This window comes from Gymnoscopelus braueri (assembly GCF_963280865.1).
Source record: "Gymnoscopelus braueri genome assembly, chromosome: 18".
Taxonomy (NCBI): domain Eukaryota; kingdom Metazoa; phylum Chordata; class Actinopteri; order Myctophiformes; family Myctophidae; genus Gymnoscopelus; species Gymnoscopelus braueri.
Window position 1 is genome coordinate 1131585 of NC_137618.1, and position 25000 is coordinate 1156584.

Sequence of the window (25000 nt, forward strand, 5' to 3'; positions counted from 1 at the left end):
CATTGCTATAGAGTGTTTGTTCAGTAACAGGAGTCTCCCCGTCTCTCCAGATTTTGCCTGCTCATTGTCTCCGCCAGGCCGAAAGGCATGGCGAGAGAGTATGTTTTACCCTCCGTCTGTCCGTCCGTCCGTGTGTCCTGTCCGTGTGTAATACCAGCTAATCTGCGGCACCGTTGGCCCGGTCGCTGCGAAACTGTGCACACAGCCACACACACTCCCTGGATGCCAATTCAGAACCTCTGCCTCAAATTCTTCACATGGGCCTGTTATAGCGCCACCTGGAGGCCGATTTGTGCAAAACCCATTTTTTTACATTACTCCTACAGATTTGATCCAAACGTCATGCAAATCAGTACACAGTATCTCTATAGTCATGTGATCAACACGGATCTGTCCGATTTCCCATATTCCATCCTCATTGGCTAAGGTTTGCTTCCAAAATTTGCAGGATTGGTCCGCTTTGAACAAAATGCCTCAAATCATGAACGCAGCTTGCGATTTCCGTGAAATTTCACAAACACATTCCCACTAGGCCAAGGAAGAAATGCCACCCTTTTCACATTGGCCTGTTATAGCTCCACCAGCAGGTCTAATTTAGCCAAACACATTTTTGGAACAAAATGCCTCAAATCATGAATGCAGTGAATAAATGGCACCCTTTTCAAATTGGCCTATTATAGCGCCACCAGGAGGCCACAATAACGTACCTGACCTGGCGGAGACCTGTGCTCCGTGGAGCACTTTTTCTAGTTTCTTAGTGTCATCACTTCCAATTTCACTTGTTTAATCTATATCCTGATTGAGTTCTCTATCCTGATTGGATAAAATTGGAAATGAAACTGAAACTGAAACGAAAATGCATTTTCTGTTTTATAAAGAGCTGGAGAGACAAGGAGACTCCTTTTACTGAACAAACACTCTATAGCAATGAGTACTCTCATAATATAGAGCTATTTAACACTTATTTTAACCAAAGAAAATCACTTACCCTACCTTTAAATAAATCTAATTATACGTAATGTAAACAGTGAGGTACTCGCATAAAACCACCCTAGGGTTTCTTACCTCACCGGCACAACAACTAATACTGTCAACTTTCCCGTGGAAAGAACTATCATGTTATGCATACAGCATGTATATATAAACTGTTGTGCAAATCAAATAAATCAAATCCTTCAAGACCGGGAACACATCTGTGTCATTTTAGATTTCTTTGGCTATTCAAAAATAATATATAAAAGATCTACAAGCTCATAGCGTGGCACCGAGTGCCGCGCTAAGAGCTTGCAGATCTGCTACATATTTTTTTAAGTTGAAACATTGTGAAAATCTTTGAATATATATATTTTTAAAGCGAATATTTTTAACTCACATTTTGCTTCTGGGGGGTCCCTGTTAAAAATATTTTGAGATGGGGGTCCACGGCCAAATACATGTCATTTTGGGGGTCCTTGACATGAACAAAGTTTGAGAACCACTGATATTATAGCAACATGTGTACTGTTCTCCACTGTCTATATTAGTGTTTTATATTGTGTTTTTGATATGGTTGTTTGTGTAGCCTGTCCGGTGTTTTATAATGGACCACAATGGAAACATTGTTTTTTATTTGTATGTGTGTGTGTGTGTGTGTGTGTGTGTGTGTGTGTGTGTGTGTGTGTGTGTGTAAGTGTGTGTGTGTGTGTGTGTAAGTGTTGTGTGTGTGTGTGTGTGTGTGTGTGTGTGTGTGTGTGTGTGTGTGTGTGTGTGTGTGTGTGTGTGTGTGTGTGTGTGTGTGTGTGTGTGTGTGTGTGTGTGTGTGTGTGTGTGTGTGTGCGCGCGCGCGTGTGTGTGTGTGTGTGTGTTTAATCCATTTGATAATACTGGGCTTTTAACTGTTGCCAATAAAGTATAACGTTGTTGTCCATATTTTAACTTTTTGTGTTTATTTTTAAATAAATGAACACCCTACTTGGCAACCTTATGCACAGTGCCAACATTGGCACAGGACAGGGTGATCACTGGCACACTGGCTTAAGTGTGAGACAGGGTTTATTCCTTTTAAATTAAATATTCAAAGGTTTTTTTCTGTCGGTTCCCACATTCTGTTGTAAGACTCTTAAAAGCAGCAACAGAGCATGGAGGTATAGTATAGTGCAGGGGTCTTCAACAGGGGGTCCGGGACCCCTTGGGGGTCCTCAGAGTTACTACAGGGGGTCCGCCAAATCTTTGTGTGATATGATTTTTATTTTTTTACCTTAACCACTTGAACCCTAGCATCCCTTTTCTGAGGAGAACTTGAGCCAAAAATAGCAGATCTACAAGCTCAGAGCTTGTAGATCTGTATTTTGGGAAAGAGGTATAGTCCTAGGTGTAGAGGACTATACCCCCTCTACCCTCTACAGAGGTGAAGAGGGGGAAAAAGAGCAGACCAAGTAAACAAAAAAAGTTTAATCTGAAACACAAATTTATACAATATAGAGTAGGGGGTCCCTGCTTCATCTCTCTCTCAGCTAGGGGGTCCTTGGCCTTAACACGTTGAAGACCCCTGGTATAGTGTACATCTTCAATGACAAGCGGAGACAACATCCTCACTCCTCCAGCTCCATAAGGTTAATATGGTCCTGGTCTACTGGGGACCAGACAGACATGACAGACATGACACCATTTAACTCACAGGACAGAGAGGCCAGAATGATGCTTCCACAGTTATGATGTTTGTCCTGCTTCTGTTACTGTATATGAGCTCATATAGTGCTGCTTCTGTTACTGTATATGAGCTCCTATAGTGCTGCTTCCGCTACTGTATATGAGCTCATATAGTGCTGCTTCTGTTACTGTATATGAGCTCCTATAGTGCTGCTTCCGCTACTGTATATGAGCTCATATAGTGCTGCTTCTGCTACTGTATATGAGCTCATATAGTGCTGCTTCTGTTACTGTATATGAGCTCCTATAGTGCTGCTTCTGCTACTGTATATGAGCTCCTATAGTGCTGCTTCTGCTACTGTATATGAGCTCCTATAGTGCTGCTTCTGTTACTGTATATGAGCTCCTATAGTGCTGCTTCTGCTACTGTATATGAGCTCCTATAGTGCTGTTTCTACTACTGTATATGAGCTCCTATAGTGCTGCTTCTGTTACTGTATATGAGCAAAAATCCTTGATTATGCGGCTACAATCCTTGGTTTTATCGATTAAATATTCAGTTTTGTATGTGATTGTATGCGGTGAAAGTGCGGGAAGTTGTCAAATATGCGAAAAGTTGGGAAATACTCTAAATATACGGAAAGTTGCGAAATATGCAGGGGTTTATGTGATTTTATGCGGTGAAATATGCGGTAAGTTGCGAAACAAGCAAAATATGCAAAAAGTTGCGAAATATGCGGGAAGTTTGTGCAGAAATAATATGCGATTATGCGCATTTGAGGGGGAAAAAGTCTGCGCTATTTAGCTGATTATGCGATAAATGATGTGATCGCATTTTTTTTTCTTTTCTGAAGGGTCTACCATATCCTGAAAAGTAGCCGTTTTGTACATAGGAGGCTTACACCCAACTGTGTGGTACACACCGTATGCACCGGGGCCTGCATGAGCGTTTCAGAGAGAGAGAGAGAGAGAGAGAGAGAGAGAGAGAGAGAGAGAGAGAGTCTTCTCATTAAAAGAACCTGCTCTGACTCCAGGCTCCGCTGCCTGTCCTTGTAGCCTCATGAATATAATGGCTCCTGCTCACTCCGCCATCCCCCCTTTAGAGCTCCCAGGCTCCTGCTCTCTGGGAATATATGAGGACAGAGAGGCCTTTTTAGACACTGATAACTGGAATAATCAGGGTAAAGATTCTCTCCTTGGGACGCTCACTTTCTCCTCCCCGTTGCAAATCATTTTCAATGGCTCTCTAGGACCATAGAGGGCTACGGGCCCTCGTTTCCTTTTGCATATTACTGCATCCCGACACACGTTCTCTCTCTGCTCCCATCAAGGAAAACTGTTACCAAACATGCATATTATCATCATCATCGCTGTGGTCCTGTGGAAAACCTTGTATTTGGTTTGCTGTCGGGGAAGAAACCTCTTATCTCCATATGTTGGACTTTTTGAGGGGTGTTTTTTTCGTAAATTCAACCAGGTGGTGCCTCTCTAGGACATACATGGGCAACTGTCGGCCCGGGGGCCATATGCGGCCCCCACCTTCACTTAATGTGGCCCGCAGGTTAATATCAGAATAGTGATATATTATTGATTCCAGCTGTTATGATTCCACTAACATGCAAACATGACCCGCTTTAATTACTTCAGTCTATATTAGTAGCTTAACACATTGCGTGCCAATCGCGTAGATCTACGCGAACCTAAATAATTGCGCAGCGTGCCAGTCGCGTAGATCTACGCGAAGTGGTCTTTTTTATTTTTTCTCGCAGGTTCACATTTCATTGTAGGCCTCCCTCGCCACGACACATTTCATTGTAGCACACCCGGAAACGGAAATATCCGTATCCGGAGATTTTCGTTCCCACCCGCCTCCGCTCTAAAGCGGAAACTAAATCTCCATTTTCTCGGTTGTTGTTTTTCTCCTCGCTGATCGCTGTTTAACATAAACCGCTGTAGCTTCAAAATGGCCGATCGCCGATCGAAACGGTCTTCTCTGGGCGTCTCACACAGCTACCCTGTGTGTCTACAAACAGTTTAAAGCGCGATTTTAAGGTATTTAGCGAGGTCTGTGGTGACGTGAAAAAAACAAAAAAAATACAATAAATCGCTGGCACTGGTGAGTACATTATGATATTAAACTCTGGAATGTGTTAATGACTAGTATTAACATTCTATTTCTTTTTGATGTCCAATGTATTTAAGTTCATGAAGTTAACATAAGTATAACTAAATGCATTTGAAATTAAATAAAAATGTTACTTTTCAGGATTACAATTCAAAATTAGCTAAACAAAAAAATCTGGATTCCAATACAAAAATAGCAAAAATAGCAGATATACAAGTTAGAATACAGAGATAAGAGGTTTCTGCCTGACAGTAAATGTGTGGCCCTCTGGAGTGAGTGTGGAAATATAGTGGCCCTCTGCATCATCAAAGTTGCATCATCCCTGCTCTAGGATCAACGGGAACCAAAACTTGGAAAAGAGGAAACATCCCGAGCACTCAAAACATTACGGAGGAGAGGGCGGAAATTCAAGGTACTGTACTTTAATCCATCTGTGTCATTTTAAGATGTATTTGGCCATGCAAAAATAGCAGATCTACAAGCTCATGGCGCGGCTATGAGCTTGCTATTTTTTTTAAATCTTGGAAAATCTTTGAATATATACAGTATTCTACAAATGTCGTCTAAATCCTAAAAATGTTATGAAAGAAAAACGTATGTTGCTATAATATCAGTGGTTCTCAAACTCTTTCATGTCAAGGACCCCCAAAATTATATGTATTTGACCGCGGACCCCCATCTCAAGACACTTTGTTCCAGGGACCCCCCAGAAGCAAAGATTTGAGTTACAAATGGTCGCTTTCATAGCTACGAGCTTGTATATCTGCTATTTTTTAATAGCCAAATAAATCTAATATGACACAGATGCGTTCCCGGATTCAATTCGCTAAACATAAATGATTAAAAGCCAATATGTTTGGACCAGCAAAGGTCTTCATCTGGGGAAGCATGAGACTGAAGCATGAGACTGAAGCATGAGACTGAAGCATGAGACTGAAGCATGAGACTGAAGCATGAGACTGAAGCATGAGACTGAAGCATGAGACTGACAAACAAACACATGGTCCTTAAATAATGTCAGAACACGTGAGAGATGCAGAAGCACCGCTAGTCAATCACCATTAGTAAACCAAACACACACACCATGAACTACACACGTGTGTGCCTGCAGCACCACACTAATAGATCTATATACACCTATGTGTGCCTGAGCACCACACTAATAGATCTATATACACGTGTGTGTGCCTGCAGCACCACACTAATAGATCTATATACACGTGTGTGTGTGTGTGTGTGCCTGAGCACCACACTAATAGAACTACACACGTGTGTGTGTGCCTGAGCACCACACTAATAGAACTACACACGTGTGTGTGTGCCTGCAGCACCACACTAATAGAACTACACACGTGTGTGTGTCTGAGCACCACACTAATAGAACTACACGCGTGTGTGTGTCTGAGCACCACACTAATAGAACTACACGTGTGTGTGCCTGAGCACCACACTAATAGAACTACACGTGTGTGTGCCTGAGCACCACACTAATAGAACTACACACGTGTGTGTCTGAGCACCACACCAATAGGAACATGAGAATAGCACATCAGGAACAACGCAGGAACAATCAATCAATTAACAGAGTAATAAGAATCGCACGTGACGTGAGTGCCCGGCTATATTAGGAGAAAGAGAAATGCATCTATACACATATAAAGGAAAAATAGCAGCAAAAGCCAACAATATGCATTTTGCGGCGTGAGAGTGTGTTGTTGTAACCACACAAGCTCTGCAATCTACAATCGATCTACAAGCTCACAACGTGCTGCGATGAGATGTGTGTTGTGAGTAAGAGAGGAGGAGATGTTCTGCTATTTTTGTAGCATCATGCAGTGCAGTGTTGATTTTGACAACTAAAACTATGACGAAAAATGTTTGTCGACAACCTGTTTTCATAAAAACTAGAGACTAAAATGTCAGTGAGGGATCTAGTGGAGAAGAGTTCCAGTAGAACTAAAAGACAAGTCATTTTATGTTTGGTTGCGCTCGGGTGTTGCGCTCAGAAAATAGCAGATCTACAAGCTCACAATGTGTTGCGCTGCGACGCGTTGTGAGCTTGTAGATCTGCCATTTACAGCATGCAACCAAGTGTAAAATCAGCCATTAGGACGCCATCAAGGCACCGCCACAATACATTTTAGTCGACTAAATCAACTGTAGATTTAGTCGACTAAAATCTTGAGTAGCCTACAACATTTTTTGTACTTTTTCCACCACGGTCTACTGGCTGCTTTGCATTTCATTTGACTGAACAAACGGTGATGTTTGGGCTGGTTTTGCAGTGTTGGGGGATGGTGGGGGGGGGGGGGGGTAAGAGGATAGAGGGGTTTTTCTCCTCTGTGGTGGCTCAGCTCTTCTCTCCTGATCTGGGCAGAGACACACAATCCTCAAACAGAAAGTCCTGCAGGGACTGGCTGGCTGGCTCTCTGGGATGGGGGGGTGATGTCAGCGCATACTAATGAGCGTCTAGACGCTAGCTAGGAGGTGTCTGGACCATCGCTGTGGCCCACCGCCACCGGTGGTAGACAGTAACACAGCACATTTACTTGAGTATTTGTACTTTACTTGAGTATTATACATTTAAAAAAGGGATACTCATGACTTTCACTCCACTACGCTTCAAAGACAAACATTGTACCTTTGACTCTACATCTCTAGGAAGGAGGAAACAGGGCTTAAGCGGTTCCTTCATAACGCACTATTTAAAAATAGCTGATCTACAAGCCCAAAATGTGTCGAGGTGATCTTGTAGATCGGGTATTTTCACAATTGATTTTGTTGTGTTTTGAATACAAAAAAAAAAGATCTTAAAGCCACACCCATCCTCGTTTCTGGTGACTCATACTGCCCTCCTAAACGTGAGTGGGCATGCTTTTGTGATGACTTTTATCAATAATCGTATTATATTTTTTAATTTAATTCAATTTTTTTAATTTTTCCAAAAAAATATTATAAGTGTTTTTTAAAAGCAAGCACTCCAGTACTTAAACTCAAGAACACATTTGACAGAGCACATCAATACTGTGACTCAAGTACAGGGGTTGAGAGCTTTGACCATCATTGGCCGGCCCACCACCCACCACTAGGCTTTACCATGTCCATGTCCATGTCCATGTCCATGTCCAAAAAAATAAAAAAATAATCAAACCCACCCTGCCACCCACCCACATTGCCACCCACCCACCCACCCACATTGCCACCCACCCACCCACCCACATTGCCACCCTGCCACCCACCCACTAGAAAAGAAAAGAGTGGAAGGACTCACAGCATGGTCACTGGAATTCTCTCTCTCTCGCTCATAGCCTACTCCTCCATTTCAGCTCAAGTTATTTATTTTTATTCCCTAGGAGAAACCTTCTCCTCCTCAGTGATCAACTGGACCACAACGAGTGTTATCCTTTTAGCATTATTGTATAGCTGTACCATTTGTACTTTTTTGCAAACCGTTAATAAAGTATTCAATCAATCTAAATAATTACTTTTAACCACTTGAACCCCAGCGGCCGTCCATTTTCTGGAGAACATTAGCCAAAAAAAAATAGCAGATCTACAAGCTCACAATGCGTCGCAAGCGCGACGCATTGTGAGCTTATAGATCTGCTATTTTTTGGGCGAAGAGATATGGTGTAGATGGAAAGAAAAGTGGACCAAGTACGGTTGTAACTCAAGTCCAGTTCTCTAATACTAGAGGTGGTTTAAAGTGGTGGCAAAAGATAGACGATGATAAGTGACTGTTCAAAAAGCTATAGAGCCTGCAACACCAAAGACGGTAAAAGATATATTTCTTTATTACAAAAGTGACAACATTTTCGATTCGCTGTGGATCGAAACGTTGTCAGTTTTGTAATAAAGAAGTATCTTTGACTTACTTTAGTGTGCAGGCTCTAGCTTTTTGAACTGAAGCCTCTTTAGCCCAGCACCCACTCAGTCCATGTGTGTACAGCTCATAGACTGTAAAAAATAGACTCTACCATAGACTCTACATGAACATATAAATGAAGCGATTTCAAATCCGCCATCTTTCTATGTCCGGTCCGAAGAATGGACTCGGAAATTAATGCTATTGGTCGGGACCAGAGCAGGGATGGGGAATGAATGCTATTGGTAGTGTAGCTTGTCATTCAAAATCATCACAAGGTAGCCGCGCCCCTCCTACACCATACCCTAAATCAACTTTAAAATAAATGGGACCATAATTTACCAAAACGCATATCACGGTGATTGAAAGAAGACTTTAAACTAGCGACTGGAAGCATATAGTATTTATGACAATGTTTATTAAGGTAATAAAATCAAGTGTAACGTTCGTCAAAAACCCGCTTGAATAGAGCCTAATTGCTTCTGACACCATTTACAACCCGGATGCTATATAGCTAAGTTTTCTGTGATGATAAGTGACTCTGGGAGAGAGGGTGTACTCACCCCATGAGAGGGTCCACCGCTATGCCTTTAGCGTTGACCAGGTCCAGGTCCAAGATGGTGACACACGTGTCCCCACTGCTGTCACACACAAAGATCCTGTCGCTGACTCTGTCCACAAAGTAGAAGTTTCCCGTCAGCCAGTCGATGGCCATGTGCTCCACGTCTGTTCAGGGACAAAGTTAATGGACGTCAATGTCGTTGGTAGTCGAGGGAAAAAAATGGTGTACAGTCTGTTTCAAAACAATTACTTTTCAGTGGGGAAAAAAAACTAAGTATCAGTGTGTTCCAATGTATCTATCCAATATATCTATCTATTTGTATTTAGTTACAAGTATAATAATACTGATACTTTTCATTGGTTCAATATTTTTAAACCCACAGACACACTTAACGACTTTTTTTTTAAACTATTTTTTAAAATACTTTCAAAACTAAAATTAAAAACCTCACGTTGCGATGCACTTTTCATGTAAAAGTGCTTAATTTATGAGCAACAATTGTAAACATGCTTTCTTGTTTAGAACCTAGCTAGCTACATCATATTAAACATTAAACATTAAGTGTATGATGTGCATCTGACTTTTAGTTCCATCACAGCAACTCAAAACTTTTATAAGGGCATATCCTGTGTTGTTTTGCTACATCACATCTGAAAAAAATAACACATTATAGTGCATTTCATGAGGACCCAGACGGTCCCTGGACCTCACTTTGAGAACCACCAGAATACTATGTGTGCAATACTGTTTGTATGATTGAATTTGTGTTCATACAAAATTATAGGGAATTGTTTAAGAAGCGGAATCATTAACCCATTAAGACCTGGAACTGTGTCATTTTTTTATTTGAGCTAAAAAGCATTATTTTACACTTTAGGCTATTCAAAAATAGCAGATCTACAAGCTCATAGCGCGGCACCGAGTGCCGCGCTACGAGCTTGTATATCTGCTATTTTTGAAAAATCATGAAAATTTTTGCAAATCTTTGAACATAATATATTTTTAAAGCGAACATTTTTATCTCAAATCTTTGCTTCTGGGGGTCCCTGGAACAATATATTTTGATGGGGGTCTGCGGCTAAATACATGTAATTTTGGGGGTCCTTGACATGAAAAAGATTGAGCACCACTGATACAGAAACATACGTTTTTCAGAAAACTGTTGAGATTTAGGAGACATGTAGAATCGGCTTCAGGTCTCAATGGGTTAAAATGCTAAATCCTAACAAAGACACAGTGATCGTAAAATAAAAAAATCTACATACTGTGCAAACTTTGCAGTGTCTTGATCTCCTGCTCCTGGGTGAAGCCACGCAGGTTCCTCATCTTGGCGCAGCGCAGCGTGCCGCTGTGCTGCGTGGACAGCACCCAGCACACCGTCTCCACGCCGTGCCGGAAGTCCAGCGCCAGGCTGGCGTTGGTGTCCAGCGAGCGGAACGGCTGCAGGCCCGACCCGTCCAGCTGCGTGCTGACGATGCGACCCGAGCCGCCCACGAGGAACACAGGAGACGGGTCACCTGGGTCTGTAGGCAAAGGAGAAATCAATCAATCAATCAATCAGAGTTTATTTATATAGCTCGTTTCATACATCACGTGCAGTTCAATGTGCTCCACAGAATAGGTTTAAAAATAAAGATAAAAAACCCCAAGGATAACAACAAATAAAAAACATTTAGAAATAATAAAATATAAAATTAAATACAAAATATATAGAAAACTAGAATAATGCAGAAACCTACAGTAGGTAAAAGCAATACTAAAAAGGTGTGTCTTAAGATTTCTTTTAAAATTGTCAACTGATTCAGTGACCGCATTTATTTTTTGAACACAGTTCTTATTATTTATTTATTTTTCTAAATTTTTATCCCGCAATTTTTGTAACCCATTTTTTTTCACCCGGTGCCAATTTCCTAAGTGATCCTGGGCGCTACACCAGCCCTACACCAGTATTACACCTGTCACCCCACAGTAGGGAGGCCAGGGCCGAGCTCATGCTTCCTTCAGGCATGAGAGCCTACTGACCTTCTTGTCACCTGACAGGGGGGAGTTTCCCTGGTAGGACGTAGCGCGTGGAAGGAACACGTTATTCCAACCAGTTCCCTTCCCCTCCATCAGACGCCCCGGCTGTCATGGGGGAGGCGGTATAGTGACCAGGATTACTACATGTTTTTGTGAGGGTATTAACTACCCTAGGAGACACGGGGAGAACATGCAAACTCCACACAGAAAGGCCCTTTCGCCAACCCCACCTAGGGTATGGGCGCTGATGACGCGGAGGAGAAGACACGCCCCCAGTGCCCACAGCGTCCCCGGCGGGAATCGAACCCAGGACCTTCTAGCTGTGAGGCGACAGCGCTACCGACTGCGCCACCGTGCCCCTTCACACAGTTCTTATTTGACGCGATATTAAACACGTCTATGGGAATTCAGAACGGGGGGAAAAAAACACGACCCAGGTAGGATGCGTAAATTACGTCAGACTTCGGTGCTCTATATACCAGCTGCTATATATGCTCATGCGCCTTATGTATAAACCTCTACTGTACATACAGTACTGTACGGATGCATATGCTATGGTGTAAATAATAGACACTTTTTTGTTTTTCTACTCTTTATTTTCCTCCTTGCTCTCTGAATTAATCTTACCTTCGTTCATATTACATTATCGACACATTCTTTGTTAGCTTTTATTATAACATTATCGACCTATTCTTGTGCCTGTATCATTGTGTTTAGTATATCCTATAATAAGACATTATTGGTGCCAGAGAGTGGTTTTCCACTCTGTGGGCACTGGACCGGGGGTAATCACACAGAACGCCAGCCTTGGAAAAGAGCTAAGTGATCATGTGCCCGAAAGGGTTGCCCACCCCCAGTGTACAGGGGAGGGGGGGGGGGGGGGGGGGGGGGGGGGGCACTCAGCCAAGTATAGAGCCTTGGGGGACACCGGTCAACAAAGTATATAAAGGTTTTAAGTGATTAACTGCCTTCTTAACCCATTAAGACCGGGAACGAATCTGTGTCATTTTTAGATTTATTTTGCCGCGCTACAAGCTTGTAGATCTGATATTTTTTCATTTACATTTTTTAAAGTGAACATTTTTAACACAAATCTTTGCTTCTGGGGGGTCCCTGGAACAACATATTCTGAGATGGGGGTCCGCAGCCAAATACATGTCATTTTGGGGGTCCTTGACATGAAAAAAAGTTAAGCAACATAAGTTTTTTTCAAAAAACGTATAGGATTTAGAGGACATTAAGTAGAATCCCCCAGAAGCAAAGATTTGAGTTACAAATGTTCGCTTAAAAAAAAAATATATATATTCAAAGATTTGCACACATTTTTCACGATGTTTAAAAAATAGCAGATGAGCTTGTAGATCTGCTATTTTTGAATAGCCGAAGAAATCTTAAAATGACACACACAGATGCGTTCCCGGTCTTAATGGGTTAAAACCCGGGATGTCCAACATCAAGAACCGACAAACATTGAAGGTAAATTCATTCAGTGCGACGCTATCATTTACTGTGTTTGTCACCTCGTTAGATCAGTCGATCTCTTTGATTAGCACTTTATACTCATCAGATTGATTAACATAAGGACGAGTAGAGGGCGGGCGACCCGGAGCCAAAGCTTTTTTTAGTGACCGATCCCCCCCCCCCCACCCCCCCCCGCTGTGAGCTACGGACTAAAAAACTAACACAACCTGCTTTATGGGCCTAATTGACCGTGTACGTTCCCTGACATCACAGGCTTCACCCAAAAATAAAATCCTGATTTATCCTGATCCCACACATAAGTTCAAGTCAGGGGGGCCGCTCTCCTAATATGGGCAATAAATCAGCGAGTGTCCGGCGCGCACACACACACACACACACACACACACACACACACAAACCCACTTCTCTTATCCCTGTGAATCAACTTTTAGGAGCTGGGGCCATTATTCTCTGTGAAGCTGCCCGTGGGGTGGACGGGGCTTTTGGCCAAGGCACACTGATAAAGATCTAGACCAGCTTTCAATCACACGGAGCACTCTACGCTAGGAATAATGGTAGCACTAACTCTCTGCTGGAACAATAGCATCATAACCCTTAAAACTAAGGTCAGGGTCCTGGCTGTGTCGGGATGAAAAACTAACACGTTATCTTTTTTTTCCTTTTACCCCTTTTTTTCCCTCCGCATTTTAGTCGTTATGCCAATTGATTCCTATGTTGTTGTTATCGTTAAGATACAATTTTGTCCACAATTCCATCCATGCTGTATTGTTGGTTCCATAAGAGAGATAACAGGCAAACGTTGATCAAAATAGCAATTCTTCTACAATCTCTAATTGTGTAGACTTTTTGTTAACTCATTGAGACCTGGAACGCATCTGTTACTTTTAGATTTGAGCAAAAGAAAATTCATTATTTTACACTTTGGCTATTCAAAAATAGCAGATCTACAAGCTTGTAGCGCGGATTTTTGAAAAAAATATTTTTTAAGCGAACATTTTTAACTCAAATCTTTGCTTCTGGGGGTCCCTGTGGAACAAAATAATTTGAGATGGGGGTCCGCGGCCAAATACACATAATTTTGGGGGTCCTTGACATGAAAAAGTTTGAGAACCACTTATATAGAAATATAGTTATAGTTCTTTTCAAAAAACAGTTAGGATTTAGAAGACGTTTTGTAGAATCGGCCTCAGGTCTTAATGGGTTAAAGAAGTAATGCAGATGTTTGACAATAATTTAACTCTTGCAAGTGTAACATTTTACGCTCTCGAGAGTTAAAGATCTAATCCATTCTAGTCCATTTGGTTACCAACTCTCCATCATTTAGCTGGGGACCACCTGGAACCCCCTCAAGGACCACTGGCTGAGGACCACTGGTATAGATGGACCACTGGCTGAGAACCACTGGAATAGATGGACCACTGGCTGAGAACCACTGGTATAGATGCTCAACAAAGTACAGCCACATATATGGCAGTTTTTTTGTTTTGCATGAAGCGAAAGCAATAATTTGTGCTCTTGTTGTTTCTGCTATCAAATTGTATAATAGTTATGAACAAGATTTTCCCCCCACAATGCAATTATACACTTAAACATTTCTATTTTAAGAGACATGGGGATTGAGTGTCATTACCCTGGAATTCATTTATAAACCACAATAAACAGAGAGAGCCCCGACTGAGCCTGAACGAGCACTTTAAACAAATTACCCCTTTGTTTGCTCACATACTGTGTGCGTCAAGTTTATGCAACGATGGGCTCGCTTATAGTTCTGTTAACATCCACACAGCGGTCCTACCGTTAAATATAGCATAACGTAGAAACCGTAAATGAATTCCCTACTTCGTCAAACCATACAGTGTCACACAAAAGTAGCATAAATAGCCGATCTGCAAGCTCAAAACACGTTGCAGTGTGACGTGTTTTGCACTTTAAGATCTGCAATTTTTTTATTACAATCCTGAAAAGTAACAGTTTTGGACAGACACGGTTTCCACCTGAAAGAGACAATGAGACACTGTGATCTGATGTCGGACAGAATGCCGAAAAATGTGCACCTATACAGCATCCTGTGTGGTGTGTTACTTACCCAATATTTACCATAATCTACACATTACATTACATTACAGTCATATAGCAGACGCTTTTATCCAAAGAGACTTACAGTAAGTGCATTCAACATAGGTAGGGAACAAAACTACTAATCACCAGAAGTCTTAAGTGCATTCTCTTCTAAAACAAGCAACTAAGAGTATACCTAGTGCTAAAGTAAAAGTGCAATATATCAGCTACCTACTGTAATGTACTGGAAAATCAAATGAGCACGAGCTAAAACAAATAAGTGTATCGACTAAACAAGATCCAACAAAACAATACAACAATAAAACAAGAGTTTGTACAACTAGTTAAAGGGCATTTCACTTTCAAAAAAACTTTTGGTTTCTACACCTAATCTATAATAATCTACACCTATACAGTACCATAATCTACACCTATACAGTACCATAATCTACACCTATACAGTACCATAATCTACACCTATACAGTACCATAATCTACACCTATACAGTACCATAATCTACACCTATACAGTACCATGATCTACACCTATACAGTACCATGATCTACACCTATACAGTACCATAATCTACACCTATACAGTATTCCGTGTTACCAAACATAATCTACACATGATTTATTGAGCACGGCTCAGAGGAATCCATTAGAAAGCAGTATCATCTACTCAGGCCTTTGTGAGCCCCCCAGACAGGTTTTAAGTTGCTCGATTCAGTATTTAGATATTTGATATTCATTTTATCAGACACGCTCCCTTCCTATACAAACCCATTGTAACTTCAAACTCCATTTTAACCATGTTAGATTCATCAAAAACACCCGTCCTTGGTTCTGGTGACTCAGCCTGCCCTCCTAATGCGTGAGGGGGCCGTGTTTTTTCAATTACTTTTTTCCTTTTTTTTTTTTGGAAAAAGAAAAAAGATAAATACAAAAAGAAATGAAATATTTTATTGGAAAAACACGGCCCCCTCACGCATTAGGAGGGCAGGCTGAGTCACCAGAACCAAGGACGGGTGTTTTCGATGAATCTAACATGGTTAACTCTTTGACTGCCAGAGTATTTTCATAAAGTACTCCCCCAGTGCCAGCAATTTTCGTGTTTTTTTATTTTTTTATTTTGAATTTTTCTCATGAAAATAATTTAAGGACACATAATATAAAGACCCAGCACAAATCCGCCAGCAGAGAGCAGCACATGACAGCGTGATCATGTCGTTGGGTCTCTCTCACCCTTCTTCATAGATTAGACAAGGAAAAACATGAAAACGGATGTGACGTCACCCAGATTGTTTTGATCAGCGAAAATTACGTTGTGATGCACGACGGCGATGACTGATCGTCACCCAGACCATAGATTATAGAAGAGAAGCTGTCCGTTTGTCCGTTATACCGTGTGAAAACCCGTTTATTTACCTATTTTGGACGAAAATGACTGGGGAAAAAAATCAAAAACCGGAAACGGAATCCAGGCCATGAAACCGGATGCAGATGTCCGTGAAGTAAGTGGAACTTGAGAATAACATTGAATATTAAGCAGCATAGCGCAATCAGAGATTAAACAATGAACGCGCGTCCAGCGCGTCGAGCGCGTCGACGGCCAACTGGACAAAGTAGCACTTGACGCGTTATCGCGTCGTCCGCAGTCAAAGAGTTAGAATGGAGTTTGAAGTTACAATGGGTTTGTATAGGAAGGGGGTGTGTCTGATAAAATGAATATCAAATATCTAAATACTGAATCGAGCAACTTAAAAACTGTCTGGGGGGCTCACAAAGGCCTGAGTAGACGACAAAAATACCAAACGTTTTTTTGACAGTGAAATATCCCTTTAACAAGTAGGCAAGGCGAAGAGGAAGGTCAATGTTTCCTGAAGAGGTGGGTTTTCAGCCTATACAGTTTTCACCTATACAGTACCATAATCTACACCTATACAGTACCATAATCTACACCTATACAGTACCATAATCTACACCTATACAGTACCATAATCTACACCTATACAGTACCATAATCTACACCTATACAGTACCATAATCTACACCTATACAGTACCATAATCTACACCTATACAGTACCATAATCTACACCTATACAGTACCATAATCTACACCTATACAGTACCATAATCTACACCTATACAGTACCATGATCTACACCTATACAGTACCATGATCTACACCTATACAGTACCATAATCTACACCTATACAGTACCATAATCTACACCTATACAGTACCATGATCTACACCTATACAGTACCATAATCTACACCTATACAGTACCATAATCTACACCTATACAGTACCATAATCTACACCTATACAGTACCATAATCTACACCTATACAGTACCATAATCTACACCTATACAGTACCATAATCTACACCTATACAGTACCATAATCTACACCTATACAGTACCATAATCTACACCTATACAGAACCATAATCTACACCTATACAGTACCATAATCTACACCTATACAGTATTCTGTGTTACCAAACATAATCTACACATGATTTATTGAGCACGGATCAGAGGAATCCATTAGAAAGCTGAAATGCTAAACCCCCTGGGCATTGCATGCTTTCAAAGAAGCAAGTGGATTTGGAGCACACAAATGGGGGCAGAGGGGGTCATAAAAAATCTCTTACTTAACAAGATTGAATTCCAGAAAGACAATTGCCGCAGAGTTTTAAAACTCAAAATCATTCTGAACACTGAAACACCTTAATATGTTTTTCATACCCCCCCCCCCCCTCTCTCTCTCTCTCTCTGAAAATTTATATTCATGAGCTTTTACAACTAATGGTAACCTCATAGTTATATCCACCGGTACCGCAATCCTTCTCTGCTCAAATTAATATTAATGCGCGTGAGCATTGGGTTCAGTTAAGTTTATGGGTAATCATATTCAGTTTATTCCTGGTAGGACACCAGTCACGTTGATTAAAAGCAGCAACAGTGGTGTTGCTCTCCCCAGCCTAGGTGTGTTGCTTTTTGCTTCCAGCTATTTTCAACCCCATATGTGCCATGGTGGCTGCTACAAACACCCCCCTCCTCAATGCCATGGCTGTTACAAACACCCCCCTCTTCAATGCCACCACCAACCAACCAACAACAAAAAAAAAAGATTTTTGCTTCACGGTTCGACAGACAAAAATATGCCTCGCGCAAGGTTAAACTTGTTTACCCGGTGGACGGCAGGACCACCACAAACACCTATACTTGTTGTTTTTTGTCTCTTAAGTAGGCTATTTTGCATTTTGCTGGGACAGATTTGTTACAGGCATCAGACATTAGCATAAATCAAGGTGACGCTGGGCATTGTCTCTTCGCACAAAACACTCCCGACTGCTCCCCACTTAAAATCTTATGCTCATTAATTTTATCATTATCCCGGCCTGACCATGTCTCCCCGCTCCCATGTGGGTGATAGATGTGGTCACTGGTAAACCGCATTAATCTTGCTCCAAACCAAAAAGCTGGTTGAGAAAAGAAAAAAAAGAAACCCAGAAGGGCTGAACATTAAAAGTGGAACTCCATCCCCATTCTGGTTGGTGAGAAAAGACGCTCGCCATTCCATCTGTTTTATTAATCCATTAAGACCGGGAACGCATCTGTGTCATTTTAGCTAACCCTAACCCTATTTAAAAAATAGCAGATATACAAGCTCATAGCGAGGCACCAAGTGCTGCACTATCAGCTTGCAGATCTGCTAAAATCATGTTTCTTTTTGCAAGTCTTACATTTTTATATATATATATATATATTTTGTTTTAATCTCAAATCTTTGCTTCTGGAGATTCTACAAAAAGTTTGTATTTTTCTTTTAAACGTATGTTGCTATAATATCAGTGGTTCTCAAACTTTTTCATGTCAAGGACCACCCAAAATGATATGTATTTGGCCGCGGACCCCCATCTCAAAATATTTTGTTCCAGGGACCCCCCCCTCCCCCCAGAAGCAGATTTGAGTATATATATATATATATATATATATATATATATATATATATATAATATTCAAAGTCGTGCACCAATTTTCCACGATTTTTAAAAAAAGATTGCAGATGATCTACAAGCTCATAGCGCGGCACCCGGTGCCTCGCTATGAGCTTGTAGATCTGCTATTTTTGAATAGCCAAAGGAATCTTAAAACGACACAGACAGTATGCATTCCCGGTCTTAATGGGTTAATAGAGATGAAACTACGACACAATGCTTATGCAGACAATGTTTTTTTTTCTTCTTCTAATAATGCGTTGCCGCATGCCATGCCTCTCAACCTTGTTTGGCTTTGCAGGACGTTCTGTCAGCCTGCAGGACGTACCCCTCCATGCAGCTGCAGCGGTACGACCCGTAGCTGTTCATGCAGGTTTGGCTGCATGCGCCGTACACCGCACATTCATCATGATCTATACGGAGAGAGAGAGGAGAGAGAGTCATTTGTAACAAATTAGGTGTGCTCAAACATGACCCAAATACATAAAGTATACTTAATGTGGCCTTACTCCAGCAACCTCAGATATAATTACTTTATATATCCGACGGGGGGCCTTTTCTTTTTTCTTTTCTTACTGTACGAGCAGAACGACTTGCTCCGCTACCTTATCCCTCACACGTGATGGAATGCATGCAGGGGAGCTGCTGCACTGCTGCTGCGGTATTCGCATGTTTTTACGCTAATATGCTCGGCGCAGCGCTTAGTCAGTGTTTATTTCGTCGACTAAAACTATGACGAAAAAAGTTTGTCGACTACCTTTTTTCACTGACGAAAACTAAATAAAAACTAAGCTATGATGACTAAAACTAAGACTAAATATATCGACAATTTCGTCAACAACTAAAACTAGACTAAAATGTTAGTGAGGGATCTAGTGGAGAAGAGATCCAGTAGAACTAATAGCTAATGCGCTCGGGTGTTGCGCTCTGAATATAGCAGATCTACAAGCTCACAACGTGTCGCAGTGCGACGTGTTGTGAGCTTGTAGATCTGCTATTTTCGGCATGCAACCAAGTGTAAGATCAGCCATTACGACGGCATCAAGGCACCGCCAACATACGTTTTAGTCGACTAAATCAACTGTAGATTAAGTCGACTATAATCTTTTATTTTATCGACTAAAACTAGACTAACAGTAAAACATTTCAGATGACTAAAATATGACTAAAACCTTTATATTCAAAAGGCTATATGACTAAATGTAAATTTGCTGTCCAAATCAACATAGCTTCCCTCTGCAGGGGAGCTGCGCTGCTGCCGCGGTATTTGCATGTTCTACGCCAGTGGTTCTCAACCAGTGGTCCTTGAGGGGGTTCCAGGGGCCAGGGGTCCCCAGACAGATTTATAGTTAGGAACCAAATTGACCTGTAACTGTCTGTAACTCTGAGAGTGTACAAATGGAACCAAATGGAACCATTTGGTTCCATTTGTACACTCTCAGAGTTACATGAACACTGATGATGATAGTGATACAGTGTAGATTGGGACCCCCAAGAAATCTAAATGGTTGAGTCCCTGGCATATCTTTTCAAATGGGGGTCCGTGGGCTAATATGTGTCAATTTGGGGGTCCTTGACTAGAAGAAGGTTGAAAACCATTGTTCTACGCTGATATGTTTCGCCATATGCTCGGCGCATAATAGTATATAACTCTTATAGTGCCCAGTCCAAATATAACGGCACTAGGACCTATACGACCCCCGTGTGTCACCCCCCCCCCCCCCCCCCCCTCCTAGCTGTCAGAGCCTCGGCTGATGCCAGGTCTGGAGGAGAAGAGAAGGAGAAGGAGAATGGATGACAGGAGGGACGGATAGACAGAGACATGGGAGAGGAGAAGAGAAGGAGAAGGAGAATGGATGACAGGAGGGATGGATAGACAGAGACATGGGAGAGGAGAAGAGAAGGAGAAGGAGAGGGGGAAGGAGAAGGAGAAGGAGAAGGGAGAGGAGCAGACGAGGCTGTTCATCTGAAGAGAGTGGAGGAGGGTGAAGGTGTGACATGGCTCTGACAGAGCCTTACCAGTGTTGCCATGTCCGCTTATTATAAGCGACTTCGGGCTTGTTTTCCTGTAAAGTTGCTTGTAAATATGGGTGGTTGTTGCGGGTTGCAGGTTTTTTTGGGCTCGTTTCTAAAGTGTAGTTGTTTATTTTGCTCGCTTCCTAATGTTATTTAAACCAGTTGTTTAATTTTCTTTTCAAATCAAGGACCCCCAAATCAATATGTATTTGTCCCCCCCCCCCCCCAATATGTATTTGTCCCCCCCATCTGAAAATATTTTGTCATGTCAAATCTGTTCAAAATGTTTTTTTTCAAGGCTTTGTTGAAAATAGCCGATCCACAAGCTCACACCGCTTGTGGCACGTCGTGAGCTTGTAGATCGGCTATTCTCTCACATTTCCGATGCGATAGGTTAACAGTGCTCATCATGTGGCCTCTTTAATAGTCGCTTGTTTTGGGTCTCGTTTTCATAGACCCTGGTTGCTCATTTCTCTCGCAAAATCTGGCAACAAGTGAGCCCTTACCTCTACAGCTCGTGCCGTCCTCGCCGACCTCGAAGCCGTCGGCGCAGAAACAGAAGGTCCCGTTCCTCGTCATGACACACCCGTACCGACACCTCAACTCATGACACGCTGACAGGAGCTCTGTGGGGGGGGGGGAGAGAGAGAGAGAGAGGGGGGGGGGGAGAGAGAGAGGGAGAGAGAGAGAGAGAGAGAGAGAGAGAGAGAGAGAGAGAGAGAGAGAGAGAGAGAGAGAGAGAGAGAGAGAGAGAGAGAGAGAGAGAGAGAGAGAGAGGGACAGAGACAGAGAGACACAGAGAGAGAGAGGGGGAGAGAGAGAGAGACAGAGAGACACAGAGAGAGAGAGGGGGAGAGAGAGAGACAGAGACAGAGACAGAGAGCGGGGGAGAGAGAGAGAGAGAGTACAGTGAGTCATTTACAGTAGTAAATTACTTTTCAGATTTTCCTTCCCTCATAGCCATTTCTTTTCATCTGCTCCTTCTCCTCCTGCATGTGTCTCATCCATCATGAGGCCAAACAGGTTCTGAGGCACCAGCCAGCTGACACTTTCTGAGCTTTAAGATGTGTGTGGGGGGGGGGGGGTAGTTGTTAGGCGAGAGTGTCTGGGTAAAACGCCACATGGAACTAATGATAGAAAAGAGTAGAGAGAGGCTTTTTTTTGGTGTAAAGTGCAGACTCTGAAAGTCTGGCTTCAGGCCTGGCTGAACTCAAAGCAACACACAGCCCTCGAGAAATCACACTGAGTGACAGAAGGACTGGGAATAAGAATGGAACGGAGCAGAACAAAGTTAAAGTTGAGCTGAATGTGACTTCCTGTATAGTTTAATACCCTCCAGTGTTAGTAAACCGGACCCCAGTTGAATCTACAAGCTGAAAACGCGTCGCACCGCCACGCGTTTTCAGCTTGTAGATCGGCTATTTTTGCTACTTTTGTGTGACATTGAAAAAAAGTTAAGATACGGCTATAAGAGGTGTCTGCTCGATAACGCAAACAAATAAAATAGCAGATCTCGTAACAGATGTAATATAATTAAGCATTACTTAATTAAATAATTGTTATTTTGATCAACGTTGGTCTGTCATCTCTCCTATGGAACCAACATCAATACAGCAGGGATGGAATTGTGGACAAAATCTTATCCAACGATAACAAAATATTCTATGTTTTGGGGTCTAGAGTCTAAATCTCATCAAACGGTGGTTCTGTGGCTCAAATGCTGAATAAATAATGGACCTTGATATAAAATGGGTTGAAAAGCACTGCTTCAGCCCATATAAATGCACACACACACAGTTGAACTGGCATTACAGAGCAAAACAGTCTAGGAGGTCAAGTAATTGGTAAAAGATAGCCGTATGCATATTCCCAGGGATTGCATTACACCTGTAAATAGTATGTATTCATTATTATTAATCAACAGCCTGTAAGCAGCTCCAAACCTGCAAATGAACACCACAACTTGGCTCTTCTTCTACTGTAGCTGTAATAATAATAACCTTGGCACTACTTATTATCACGGGTCAAATCTTTATGCACTTTATGCTCAGTAGATAAAGATGTGGTTTGTTGTGGTACGGGTACGGGCCCAAACATAAAAGCTATCCCAGCCTTGGATGAGGACCCCCATACTGTATTATGGAACATCTGAGCCGAATAGATAAAAAATATCAGTCAATATTTTGGGATAAGTTATCGCTATTTAAAGGTAGGGTAAGTGATTTGCGTTGGTTAAAATAATTGTTAAATAGCTCTATATTCTGATAGAACTCATTGCTATAGAGTGTTTGTTCAGTATTAGGAGTCTCCTTGTCTCTCCACCTCTTTATTAAACAGAAAATCCATTTTCGTTTCAGTTTCATATCCAATTTTATCCAACCAGGACAGAGAACTCAATCAGGATACAGATTAAACAAGCGAAATTGGAAGTGATGACACTAAGAAATGAGCAGACAAAATTGGAACTGGAACACTATACAAATTAAGCTTAAAAATGGGTACTTTCTCCTGATTGGCTGAGATTTTGACACCTACCGAAAAATGTATTTTCTGTTTATTAAAGAGCTGGAGAGACAGGGAGACATCTGTTACTGAACAAACACTCTATAGCAATGATTACTATCAGAATTTAGTGCTTTAACCTTGAGTTCTCTATCCTGATTGGATAAAATTGGAAATGAAACTGAAACTGAAACTGAAACGAAAATGCATTTTCTGTTTTATGAAGCGCTGGAGAGACAAGGAGACTCCTTATATGGACAGGACACTCTATAGTAACGAGCACTATCAGAACATAGACCCATTTTGCAATTATTTGAATAATTGCAAATCACTTACCCTACCTTTAAGATGAGGCTACCACCTAGGAAGCTGCAGAACACAACGTTGTCCTTGCAGAAATGGCTGAGAATCAGTGGATGGGGTACTCAAGTACTGTACTTAAGTACAATTGTTAGGTACTGCAATCTTGTGGACATTTTCTTAAAATCAGATTTCAATCTTGTGGACATTTTCTAAAATCAGATTTTTGCCACGGACATACATAATAAGTGGTCAATAATATGAACAGAAACCATAGGCAGAGAATGGGGAAGGGCTAATGTTTGACCAACTAATACAGGCTATATTATCTTAAGGACCACTATGGTCAACGTTATGATGTAAATAACAGAAATTAAATGCTCTGACTGTGAACAATAATGCAGCTATGATGCAAAGACAGTAAAACACTGACAACTAAAGTTACTTATCTGCCCCCCCCCCCCCCCCCCCCTTTCTCTCTCTGTCTATTTTTCTGTCTATTTATCATGAGAAAATGTTTGTGTAGGCCTATTGCCAAAGTCTAAGTGGAACATAATCAAAACAAAAACAATTTATGTGCAATTAAATAAGGTGTGTTCTCTCTGTGTTCTATCTCAGTGGTTCTCAACCTTTTCCAGGCCACGGCCCCCAGAATAATCATATTTAAACTGGGGACCCCCCAGGATAATCATATTTGAACTGGGGACCCCCCCAGAATAATCATATTTGAACTGGGGACCCCCCCAGAATAATCATATTTGAACTGGGGACCCCCCAGAATAATCATATTTGAACTGGGGACCCCCCAGGATAATCATATTTGAACTGGGGACCCTCCAAAATAATCATATTTGAACTGGGGACCCCCCAGGATAATCATATTTAAACTGGGGACCCTCCAAAATAATCATATTTGAACTGGGGACCCCCAGGATAATCATATTTAAACTGGGGACCCCCCCAGAATAATCATATTTGAACTGGGGACCCCCCCAGGATAATCATATTTAAACTGGGGACCCTCCAAAATAATCATATTTGAACTGGGGACCCCCCCAGGATAATCATATTTAAACTGGGGACCCCCCAGAATAATCATATTTGAACTGGGGACCCCCCAGGATAATCATATTTGAACTGGGGACCCCCCAGGATAATCATATTTAAACTGGGGACCCCCCACCCCTGACAAGCATTTGGGAATTGTAAGAGTTAAGGCATTACATTTAGATTTGACTTGATACATTTAGTGAAAATAGACTATCTACAGATCTACTGTACAAGCTCATGGTAGTGAGCTTGTAGATCTGCTATTTTCCAAATGTTTCTTTCTTTACATTATTTGACAATCCTGGCCCATGACCAGTTTTTAAAGTATAGTTTGATGATTACTTTTGATATAGTAATGGTCTTTTTTTTTATTTGT

At 41.6% G+C, this 25000-nt stretch overlaps 1 protein-coding gene across 1 annotated transcript in view; it reads right to left on the reverse strand.

The window, feature by feature from the left end:
* LOC308105811 (low-density lipoprotein receptor-related protein 1B-like) overlaps window positions 1-25000 on the reverse strand; it is a gene marked incomplete at its 3' end in the record, with an annotated part of 706266 nt that overhangs the window by 434676 nt on the left and 246590 nt on the right. The window contains 4 exon segments of the mRNA XM_080456736.1: window positions 9182-9344; window positions 10446-10703; window positions 19041-19169; window positions 21279-21398. Of these exon segments, the coding sequence (XP_080312862.1) occupies window positions 9182-9344; window positions 10446-10703; window positions 19041-19169; window positions 21279-21398 (670 nt within the window).